This window comes from Lynx canadensis, chromosome B4 (assembly GCF_007474595.2).
Source record: "Lynx canadensis isolate LIC74 chromosome B4, mLynCan4.pri.v2, whole genome shotgun sequence".
Classification (NCBI taxonomy): Eukaryota; Metazoa; Chordata; class Mammalia; order Carnivora; family Felidae; genus Lynx; species Lynx canadensis.
The window spans coordinates 44,197,705-44,210,175 of record NC_044309.1 but is presented as its reverse complement, the minus strand read 5'-3'; the positions used below and the strand labels follow the sequence as shown (position 1 = coordinate 44,210,175).

Genomic DNA, 12,471 nt, shown 5'->3' with positions numbered 1-12,471 from the left:
CTAATACAGTATTTTAATTACTCTGGTTATTCTAATAGTGTTGAAATATGTATGTGGAATCTGACCTTACGTTAATGAGGACACTATTATTCATGAATTCCTTTCTTCTTCACTAATTTAGTGCTTTACATATTTTGCAACCAATACTATTCTGCTATTATTGTAAAAATCCACTTATTCTATCATGAAACACTTATTTCAATCTCGACACAACTTAGTACCAGACTTTATATTGTTCAACTGCAAAAGAGGAGCCTCCCTCACCCTGCACCCCACCCGGTGTCACTGGACTAGCAATGTCGTCAGCACATGACACACACTCTTGATCAAGACCTTCAGGGCAGTTTCATCCACATTGTAGCTGACACTACTCAGCTGCAGACATGAGCAACCAAGGCGTGATTTATGCGGAACTCCATCATGCTAAGGGCTCAAAAAGACAGCAAGTGCAACCTAAGGGCACGAAAAGTTCCATTTCAGTAACTGAGGAGGAGATAGCCTATGCAGAATTACATCTTCAAAATGCTTCTCGGGACTGTCAAGGGAATGGCAAGAACTCTCCCTGCAAAGGTAAAAAACATTTAATACAGACAAGTATGTCTGTTTTAGGATTTGAAGTTGGGGTGTAGGGGTGTAGGGAAAGAGTAGGAAGTGATCTCACATAGTTTTCATTTGTGAGGACCAGAGCTGGAGGTTGGAATATGGTATTGTAATTGAACGCATTGGTATATTCTGAGAGAAGATTCCAATGATAGTGATGGGTTTGAGGTGCAGGTTATTGTATGTGATTCCCTGTGCATTGTGGGTTCTCTTGTTTGTAAATCTCCTAAATGATTGTATGCGGTCATCCTTTCTCAGTGTTTGCATTTCTCTTCCAACTATTCACCTTCATGTCCAGAGAAGCTCATTGCCGGTATCTTGGGAATCCTCTGCCTCGTCTTGATGTCCACTGTGGTAACAATAGCTGTTATTCCCTGTAAGTACGTGTTTGAATGACTAAAAGGGAATTTTTCAATTTATTGATCATTAGTTCCTCGACATATTGTGTAACACTTTGTATTTATTATCTCATTTTAAAGCGTGTATGTTCTAAGTGTGGAATTATTATTTAAAGGTTATCGAAAGTAGAAATAACAGAATAAATTTAGGGAGAATTAAACACATATTTGTATTTAATAACTCAAAGGCATGTCATCCAAGAGACTTTATGGTGAAATACACATTAATTCTTGTGATTGCTTAAAGGAATATTGTAAGAGATGGTGAGGTTTGGTTTTTTAAGCTTTTGAATTATTTTCCCCCTCATGTTCATTACTTTATTCAATTTTTCTGGTAAAATAGCACACTCAATTTTAAACTAGGAAACTCAAATTATTGATTTATTTCATTGAATATTATGTTTTTGAGAATTGCTTTAATGTTCTAGCTACTGAAGGACCAGCACAGAACAAAACGTCCCTGGAAACAAGGATCCAGAAAGGTACAACATCCCTTGCAAATTCTGTTATTACTTCCGTGTCTCTTTGAGCTCTATCTTTAAGTAGGCAAAGATGATAACAGATTCTTTGGGAAAAAGTGAATTCAGAAATCGCTTAATGAACTTTCAGCATTGATGGTGAAATACTCATTCAAAATCACCATACCTGTTGTTAACAATTGCCTCACATTTCCTCCTTCTACAACATGATAAAAGGTAAATCATTCCATAAAGATGGTTGTGTTCAGTGATTCTCAGGATATGTAGAGTTGGACATTTTGTGGCTGCTTATATGGGCACATAAATTAGGGGATGAAAGCCTGACTCTTCTCTGAGTGTGTGTGTGTTTTGTATAATTTTACCAGCTTGAGGGTCTACGAATGTTATGTACACATATGTGTATCCATATACACTATGTAAAGTTTCATTTTGTAATATTCAAAGCTTTTTGGATAATATCTCATAATCTGTCTCCAGCGTGTCTCTGTTGTCATTGTCTGAAAGAGTGGTTTACGTATTCCAACAATTGCTATTACATTAGCACTGAGGGAAAATCATGGAACGAGAGTTTGATGTCCTGTGCTTCTAACAACTCCAACCTGCTCTACTATGATGATGAAGAGGACAAGGTAAGTTTTCAGATGTTTCCAGATTCTATTAAAAGCTTGTCATTAAATGGGGCTCCTCCTTTGTAGCAACGTGGATGGAACTGGAGAGTGTAATGCTAAGTGAAATAAGCCATACAGAGAAAGACAGATACCATATGGTTTCACTCTTATGTGGATCCTGAGAAACTTAACAGGAACCCATGGGGGAGGGGAAGGAAAAAAAAAAAAAAAGAGGTTAGAGTGGGAGAGAGCCAAAGCATAAGAGACTGTTAAAAACTGAGAACAAACTGAGGGTTGATGGGGGGTGGGAGGGAGGGGAGGGTGGGTGATGGGTATTGAGGAGGGCACATTTTGGGATGAGCACTGGGTGTTGTATGGAAACCAATTTGTCAATAAATTTCAAAAAAAAAATAAATAAATAAAATAAAAAAAATAAAAAAAAAATGGGGCTCCTGAGTGCCTCAGTGGATTAAGCCTCCGATTTCGGCTCAGGTCATGATCTCAAGTTTCATGAGTTTGAGCCCCACAGCGGGCTCTGTGCTGACAGCCCAGAGCCTGGAGTCTGCTTCAGATTCTGTGTCTCCCTCTCTCTCTAATTCTCCCCTGCTCATGTTCTCTCTCTGCGTCTCAAAAATAAATAAATGTTAAAAAATAAAAAGAAAAATATTGCAATTAATATTATGCTTGTAGAATTCACCCATAGTTTTATATGTATTTGTAGTTTATTTTTTAAAGTGTTTAATATTCCATGGTTTGACTCTATGACACATTATTTATAGTTTTATACCTTGAATGTACATTTGATAATTTCCAGTTCTTGCTTTTCATAGGATCCTGCGCTTCTAGAAATGCTCTTTTGTCTGAAATTAACTTTACTATTGAATTTTACAACACATCAAGGAAACTAGGCATATGATTGTGCACATTGATTACAATGTAGTTAGAATCACACAATTATAAATTACATCATGAGACTGAAGTTTTGAGCCTTTATCAGGCCTGCCCATTTTCCTTTTATCAAATATCTCTTCTTCTTTTGGGGCTGCGTACCAATGGAATCATTCAGGGTGCACTTTTATGTGTGTCTCCCTTCTCTCCCAGGTGCTACCTGTCATCCATCTACATTAACACACTTGTCTATAGTTTGTGAACTTTCACTGCTCTCATATGAATATGAGATTTTAAAAACCATTCTCAGAAATTTATTCCTTTTTCATATGTGGGTATTATGAATAATTATGTTAGGAAAAGTCTTTACTATGTCTTTTCCACATATCATATTTATAATCATTTATTACACATAGTGACATATTATATATTTATGTAACATAAATGTATGGTTTTCATAATAAAATAATAATGTATAAATATAACATAATTGTATTCATGTATAATTATGCTACATTTCTCTGTAGGCATTAGTATGCAATTGCATAGTCATAGATATGTGTATATTTCAATATAAAAATTTATGCCTACATTTTTTTTTATTTTATTGTGTAAAATACATTGTACCAAATAGGCCTTTGATCTAAAAATCCTGTGATCAGTAGTCTCAGAAAAATTAATTAATATGTTCTGATGGTTATTCACAGTACCATTTTCCTGGGCTGAAAATCTCAAGGCTCTTCTCTCTTGTGAGATGAGAAGTGCTGGGTTGTGTCTCTTGCCCATTTCTCCAGGACGGTGTCTTCTTTTCACTTCTCAGAAGTCTTTGTCATATTATAGATCTGAGCTCTTTTTTGAGCTTTTAAGATGCAAATACCTGCATCTGCATTTTCACTCTCATATTGGAGTCTTTTAATGATCAGAATTGTAATGGTACCAGGGTCCTACTTAGCGTTTTGTACATTACAATGAGTATTATTGGACCTATTTCAGAAGTTAGCCAAAGTTCATGAATAGAATTTCCTGTATTATTTTCCTGTATTTACCTTTTTTTATTTCTTTATATTTTAACTTTCCATTATGATTTATGATCCAGTTAGAATTTATTTTTTGTGATGCTTTATGTCTGAGGCTGTGAGATAAGAGTGAAAGTTGCATATTTCTACATCATTACCTCATTGACGGAGCATCATTTATAGCAAAGTAGGTCTTTTCTTCATCAGTAACTTTACATACATAAAGTTATATATATATATATGTACAGATGTGCTCTAATCTCCTTGATACAAGTAATATAGATATTATATATCTTTATATAGATGATTGTATATTCATAGATCACAGTCTACACAGTCTATCACAACCCACAGCAGTTCGAGTAAAATGTAGAGACTTACTTGCTTTTATGGTCCATTACCGTGTCCCATTTATACTATAAGTGTCCTAAATCATGCATGTTATAACTTTGCTTCCACTGATACTTTTGCTTCAAATATCAATTTCGAAAACACAGGAGGTGAAGGAAAGTCCATTATACCTGGTAAGAATTTTATTCTTACGTTTGTCCTTTGTTTCTTCCTTATGATCCAAAATGCCTTCTTTTACCATATATTCTCCATAGCAATTCTTTCATTGTGTTCAGGGCTAGTTTTACTGTTAGAGAAGCAGCTCACAGCCCAAGGACCAAGACTGTTCCTGTCAAGTTCATTTCTCAAAAAACAGTACACTCTGTATATCAGTATCAGGCGTAGGTTTGAACTGTATTTTTGAGTGTCTGTGCTTCATCTCAATTTATTTTCTGTACCTCTCCATTCACAAGGCTTGTCTTGAGGTATCAGAAAAGCCTAAGGGAGGTTATTTTTTGTGTTTTGTGTTTTGGGGGTGGTGGTGAATTTTTGGAACAGGGATGCTCAGCAATTTTTCCGTGTAAATTAACGCTATTTGCTTCCTCAATATACACTATTTCAGCTTAGGAAAGTTTTCATAGGAACAACCTACTGTCAGAGAGAGGGGAAATCTGTACTTCTGACAGTGCTGTACTGAAACCAGCTCGCACTGGTTTCTGAGCACAAACTATGCATCTCTTTACCTTCTCTGCTTTCATGCTTTCACATTGGAAACCTGAAGGGAAGCATTCGTGGAGACTTTGTACCACACACATTAACAAATGCTAAAAATACAAGGTTTGTAGTATAGATCCCTCCATACAGTGTTACAATTATGGCTGCAAATATCTTATCTTTTCAAGAAATTCAGAGAGGAAAATTCATACGCAGATCTAAACATTTACCAACCTATTTATCATTTCTGGTGATCTCTAATCCTTCTTGCGGATATGCGTTACCATCTAGTGTCATTTTACTTGTAACTTGAAGAACATTGTTGAAAGGCAGGTGTAGTAAAAATAAATTCTGTTCGTTTTTGTGTCTGATGTGGGGTCTTTATGCATCTTGTTTTCTGAAAAACTATTTTCTGAATGTATAATTCCTGTTTGACAGGTATTTTTGCTTTGTTTTGGTTGTTTGTTTATTTGTTGTGTGTGTGTGTGTGTGTGTGCGCGCGTGCGTACACAGGTAATGGGTTTCTTTCTTTCTTTTTTTTTTCCACTATTTTTCCAGTCAGAACTCATCTTTTAATCATATTGCTATTTACCTAAAGATACTGAGTTGTTTTTCTCCTGCCCTTGTCAAGATCACCTCTTTTTGTGGGTTTGACTTTGATTTTATTTTTTAAGCTGTTGCAGAAAATACCATGACCCCATAACATAGAATTTAACACAGTACCCATGTTAAAAAAAATAGACTAGTGTCTTAGAGCAGTTTGAGGTTCATAGCAAAACTCAGACATAGCACCGGTATATGCTGTATTCCCCTACTGTCTATGGGTCAATGCAGGAGCAGTTCATGGACTCTCTCATTTTCAAAGCCCTCAGTGGGGTGGCTCACTTGCCACAACTGATACACCTGTAGTGACACATCATTATCAGCCAAAGACCATAGTTTACTTCAAAGCTTACTCTTGAGGTTGGGCATTTTATGCGTTTGGAAAAGTATATAGTGACATGTATCAAACATTATGGAGTTATACAGAATAGTTTCCCGTCCTTCAAAATCCTCTGTGCTCCCCCTATCCATCCTTCCTTCCCCCTAAACCCTGTCAAGCACTGATCAATTTACTGTCTCCAGAATTTTGTTTTTTCCAGAGTGTCATATAGCGGGAATCCTATACTCTCGCACATCTTACATTGCATTTAACTAGATCATCCATCGTAACCAGTTGAAGCACCCAGTTTAAGTTAGGAGTGCCAACTATCACATTGTTGCAAAAGATATCTAGAGCTCTCCCCTTGTAAAACTGGAACTCAACTCACTGCAAAATAATTCTCCTTCAACACTTTCCCCTCAACCTGAGCAACCACTATTCTATATGTTGTTTCTATCACTTTTACTACTTTGGATACTTTCTATAAGTGGAATCAAACAGGTTTTTTTTTTTTTTTCATGTGTATGACTGGCTTATTTCACTTAGCATAATGTCCTGGAATTTCATGCATATTGTGCCAGGTGATAAGATTTCCTTCAATTTACAACTGAATAATATTACAGTGTTATGTGTATACCACGCTTTCTTTCTCCATTCATCCATCAGTGGACATTTGGGTGGCTTTTGCCCCGTGGCTCCAATGAATAATGCTGCAGTGAGCATGGGTGTATATCTATCTTTGAGATCTTGCTTTCAATTCTTTTAGATAGTTTCCTACATGTGGGATTACTGATTCATGTGGTAATTGTATTTTCAATTTCTTGAAGAAGCTCCATTCCCTTCTTCATAACGGTGATCGATTTACATGCCCAACAACAGTGTGTAGTCTCCTCCTGGTCGGCCTCCTCACTGACCCTTTTTTAAAAAAATGTTATTTATTTGTTTTGAGAGAGAGAGAAAGAGAGAGAGCAAGCAGGGGAGGTGGAGAGGGAGGGAAAGGGAGAGCATCTGAATCTGGCTCTGCATTGTCAACACAGAGCCTGATGCGGGGCTCAAACCCACAAATGTGCGAACATGACCTGAGTCAACACCAAGAGTTGGAAACTTAACCAACTAAGCCACCCAGGCACCTGAGCTTTTTTTTTATACCATCCATCCTAATGAGTATGAGATGATAACTCATCATGATTTTGGTTTGCATTTCTCTGATCATTAGCATCTTTCCATATGATATTTCACAATTTATACTGTCTTTGGAAATATGCCTTTTTAATTTCTTTGCCCTATTTTTTTAATTGTGTTTTGGTGTTTGTTGTTGTTGGTACTAACTTGTAGATTAATTCTATATTTTAGATGTGATTCCCTGTTTGATGTATGATTTGCAAGTGTTTTTTCCACTCTGTCTTTTCATCGTTGATTATGCCCTTTGTTGCACAGAAATGTTTAGGTTGATATCACACATTTGTCTACAATGGACTTTTCTTTGTGGTCTGGTTTTGGCGGCAGAGCCAAGAAATCATTGCCCAATACAGTGTTGTTTATTTTCCCCCCAATTTTTCTTTGAGGAACTTCTACACCTTACATTTATGTCTTTAGTCCACTTTGAGTTAATTTTAGTATATGGTGTAAACGGAAACATCCAGCTTCAATCTTCTGCATGTGGGAGGGAAGTCAGTTTGCCAACACCCTTTGTGAAAGATGCTCTCTTTCCCTACTGAATGGTCCTGGCACCTTTATCAAAGCTGGTTAGACCAATTATACCTCGGTTTGTGTCTGGATGTTTTTAAGATATTGTTTCCATGGGGGATTTAGACTCTGTGTCTTTCTGTTCCTTCAACTTGCTGCTTGTATCCCGTTCCATTCGGAAGTAGTGTGCAGGGCAGGGATATGGATCCTGTCCTAGATAATGTGGCGTAAGGCTGATGGAGGTGGAAGACATGTCACCACCCATCCCTGATTTTCACACTGACTTAAGTCACTTCACAATCCACTCTGTTCCCTCAAGAGTATTTCTTTGTCTGTATTTGCCAGTGTTCTTTGGTCATTTCATTATGATGTCATGAGACATGGATTTGTAAGTGCTCATTCTATTAGCAGTTTGCTACGTCTCTGGTGTCTATAAACATTTTAAATGATATTAGTAAGCTGTTCCTTCATTGTGCCTTAAGATTGTTGTCCTGTTTTGTTTTGTTTTGTTTTTTCTGCCTCTGTTGTTCTTCTCATATTCTACTTAGAACTAATCTGGCTTTCCTGATACTCTTTTGAAAGTCTCTGAATTCTGTAAATTGTTCTCTTTCTTCTCTCTCATCCTGAGTTATAAATAAATTTGTTACTACTTCAAATTCATCAGTTTTTTTCTACTTGAGTGGATTTTCCATTTCCGGTATGGATTTATGCACTGAGATTCTCTGTGGTTTCTTCATATAGTTTTATTTCTCTATTGATATTTCCTACCTGCTAAATTGCTGCCATCACATGTTCATGCAATTATTTCAACTAAGTTTTCTTTATAGTTTTCATATATTTACAAATATGACTTCTAAATACTTTTGTTCTAATATGTGCAACAACTCATCCCAGCAGACGTTTCTATTGACCTATGCTTTCCTTTAGTTGGAAGACATTTTTAAATTTCTCTTCATATTTTTTTACTTTTTAGGTAGACACTTTTTAAAAATAGAATTCAGAAACATGCATTGTATGACATTTTTCCTAGATTTACTATTTTTTTTTGGCCAAACATTTATGGCAGAATCTTCTCCACTAAATCTGTCTGCTGATAGTTTTGTTCAATTGTTTCCAAATTCTCATTGCTTATTTTTATGACCTTGTAACTTTTACCTTTGATGTTAATTACTATTTTTTTTAGAAAGAATATGTTCAAATATTGCAAATCAGTATGGACTCCATTTCTGCAGTGTGACATCTGTGCCTGTGTCTGTGATTGTGAGAGGGACTGTTCATACTGTTGCTAACAGTTCTCAGGTCTCCTGTATTCTCACTTTCTCCTGGGTTCCTCTTGGTCTCCTCTCCATGTGTGTCTATTTTTTCCATAAGCTAAGAGTGTTGGAAACTAATGGTCAACTCTTCCATTATATTCTCACATCCAGTATCTTTCCATTATATTTGTGGGGGTCACAGTGCTTGACACAAACACCACAAGCTCTGACCAGATCAGGTATGGGTTTTCTTCATCATTACTGAGCAAAATCAGCACTTGGAGCTGAAACATCAATGGGTACCCGTCCCCATCCCCAGTGCTGATCACCTCTCTCCCTGTGGCACCAGCACCATTGCTCTTTGCAGATTCTCCCAACTGTAAAGCTACAATCTTCTGGATCACTGAGCCAGTGGTGGGCAGGTGGGGAGGCTCGGGATCATCCTAGGCGAGAAGATTACATGTGTATTTCTGACTTGAATTTCCACGGACCATATTTCATAAGTTATTAAGCTTTGATCCATCTTCTAAACTCTGAAATTGTTTTTGTGGTCAGTTTGTCCTTTTCACTTAGTCCTACTAAGATAATTTTATACTTAGGTGTCCAGTGTGTAACATTATAATTGGAAAGTTTCTATAAAGTTAGAAGCAAAGAACTTTTATTTGTTACTACAGAATTCAAAAGAGTGTAAGAGCTTGTATTTGACTTCCAATAAAATTTATTTTCTCATAGTTTTTGTTGAATTTACTCTCTGCTACTACATGGATTAGAGGCTCCCAGAGAAGAAATCATAGTTCATCTGTGCAGCCAAAGGCCATAACATTTTCTTCTAACATGTAAGTCTCCTGACAACTTTTTATTTTATGCCTCACAAGAATTGTTCTTAGAAACAAAAAGAGCAATGTGTGAACAATCGGATAAACACAGTAGTTGAAGGTTTTCCAGAGAAAAATGGTATGGGAATCTTGAGATGGAGATATATAAGTAATAGTCAAAATGGATGGTTTATTCATCAAAATACTACGGTACATAGTAAGAGACGTAAGTAATCTTACGGTAAGATTAATGAGGTATAATTCCCTGTATTTCAGGTTGTCAGCATCTTCTGAGAGTGACAAGAAGTGTCCATATTTCAATTTTCAAGTAAAAACATTTTATGCACCCTGCTCAGTAATAAGACCATATGTTTGTAAGCACCAGGCATTCTAGTTATTTCACTTTGGTATAATGTTATTTCACCATTTATAAAGAATACATCTCTCATTATTTCAAAAGCCATATGATTATTTATTCTGCATATTTTTAAGAAAATGTTTTTTAGTGTAATTTTAGGTTCCCAACAAAATTAAGAAGAAGCTCCTGAGATTTCCCATATTGTCCCTGTCTGCACATGTGCATGGCCTCTCCCATTATCAACATCACTCACTAGAGTGTTTCATTTCTTACCAAGGATGAATCCGCATCAATGCATATATATCACCCAAAGTCCAAAGAGTACTTGAGGCTTCATCTTGGTCTAATGGAACTGTTCTCAAATTTAATTATATTAGTGTAAAAAAATATACTCTGTATATAGTATTTATTTCTTATGTTTTGCTATTTAGTAAAATAATTATATATAAATTTCAAATCATAATATTAGTGTAATATTGCCAATACAGTGAATAATTCCATTTCTATTTCCAAATTAGCTGATTTGTTCTAGTCCTTTAAGGGCCTCAGATGAGGCTTGAACACCCCAGGGTGACAAGGGTATGAGTCAGAATTGAGTCAGGAGACAGAACAAGGAAGGAAGTTGAGGTAAACAGTTATTATCTACTTGTAAGGGAAAGCTTACTAAGAGGAAGGCTACTAAGTTAAATAAAATGACAAAGAATATCTCAGAATTAAAGGAGGGATCACTGGGAAGCCAGGTCTGCTCTCTGAAGATGGGATTTAGATGTCATCGAGGATGATGTGGGTGCACACAGCTTCATGACAGACATGCTCACTGGATTGGCCTGGGCAGGGCAGCTCCACACTCCATGGGCTGAACTTGGTGAGGAAGGATCTCAGGCTGTGACTGGCACACAGGAACAACTCCCTGTCAGAGCATCAGGAGGAAAGACCAGAAGACACGAAACTGACAGATTGCCTACAAGAGCTTGCCGGAGGATGAATACATGTGACTTCCTGCAAGACTGCAACTGGCAACCAAGCCATGGCGGCCAAAGGAGAGAAAACACCATGAAGCCAGCAAGAAGAGCCCTTTCTGCTGCACTGGCTCTCCATTGTCTTTTACTGACAAAAGTCAACTTCATGTGAGATGACAAGAGAGAAAATGGATAGGATCTTCCACTGTTATCTGAGAACAGGGCACTGAGGGTGGTTTTGGAGCTGAGAGTACTAAATGTATTTTAGTTATTATTGCTTCCAGTAATTATTTTATTTTATTATTTTATTTTATTTTATTTTATTTTATTTTATTTTATTTTATTTTATGTTTTATAATAATTTTTAAAATTTAAATCCAAATTAGTTAACATATAGTTAATAATGATTTTAGAAATAGAATTGAGGGATTCAACATTTATATATAGCACAAGTGCTCATACCAACAAGTGCCCTCCTTAATGCCCATTGCCCATCCCCACACCCAACGCCCCTCCAAAAACCCTCAATTTGTTCTCTGCATTTAAGAGTCTCTTATGGATCAGTCCCTTACTGTTTTTTTGCTTATTTTGGCTTCCCTTCCCTCTATGTTCATTTGTTTTCTTCCATAAACTTCACATATGAGTGACAGCCTGTGATATTTGTCTTTCTGTGACTGACTTATTTTGCTAAGCACAATACACTCTACTTCCATCTACATTGTTGCAAATGCAAAGGTTTCATTCTTTTTGATCACCAAATAATATGAATATTCTACTGTATATATGTGTGTGTGTATATATATATATATATATATATATATATACACACATATATATGGCACATCTTCATTCATCAGTCGATGGTCATTTGGGCTCTTTTCCATACTTTGGCTATTGTGGATTAACCTTTGTTTGCCTATAATTGCTCATAATGTTCTCTTATTATTGTTTGTATTTCTGTGGTGTTGGTGGTAATATCTTCTCTTCCATTTGTGATTTTATTTGGGTTCTTTCCGTGTTTCTTTTTGACCAGTCTGGCTATGGGGTTATCGATTTTGTTAATTCTTTCAAAGAACAAGTTTGTGCTTTCCTTGATCTGTTCTTTTAGTTTTTATTTCAATATCATGGATTTCTGCTCTAATCTTTTTTATTTCCCTTCTTCTGCTGCCTTTGGAGTTTATTTGCTGTTCTCTATCCAGCCTTTTTAGGTGTAACTTTAGGTTGCATATTTAAGACCTTTCTTCCTCCTTCAGGAAGGCCTTGATTCTTATGTACTTCCTTCTTATAACCTTTGCTGCATCGCAGAGGTTTTGGAATATCTTGTTTTCATTTCATAGTCTTCCATGTATTTTTAGTTTCCTCTTTAATTTCATGGATAACCCATCCATACTTTAGTAGGACGTTCTTTAATCTCCAAGTATGTATGGTCTTTCCAAAGTTTTTCT

The 12,471-nt window shown here is 36.3% G+C and overlaps 1 protein-coding gene across 1 annotated transcript; it reads left to right on the top strand.

Moving 5' to 3' along the window:
- The first annotated feature begins 383 nt into the window (after positions 1–383).
- On the top strand, positions 384–11,198 carry LOC115518651 (NKG2-A/NKG2-B type II integral membrane protein-like). The gene is made up of 6 exons (XM_030322224.1): positions 384–570; positions 899–976; positions 1,427–1,480; positions 1,955–2,106; positions 9,627–9,730; positions 10,823–11,198. The coding sequence occupies exons 1-6, from the start codon at positions 384–386 to the stop codon at positions 11,196–11,198; spliced, it is 951 nt and encodes a 316-aa protein (XP_030178084.1).
- The last annotated feature ends 1,273 nt before the right edge of the window (positions 11,199–12,471 follow it).

Coding starts and splice junctions, on each gene's coding strand:
- LOC115518651 (XM_030322224.1), top strand. CDS start 384: ATGAGCAACCAAGGCGTGATTTATGCGGAACTCCATCATGCTAAGGGC. Junction 1,481..1,954: donor GGAAACAAGGATCCAGAAAG/GTACAACATCCC, acceptor ATCTGTCTCCAG/CGTGTCTCTGTTGTCATTGT. Junction 2,107..9,626: donor ATGATGATGAAGAGGACAAG/GTAAGTTTTCAG, acceptor ATTTTCTCATAG/TTTTTGTTGAATTTACTCTC.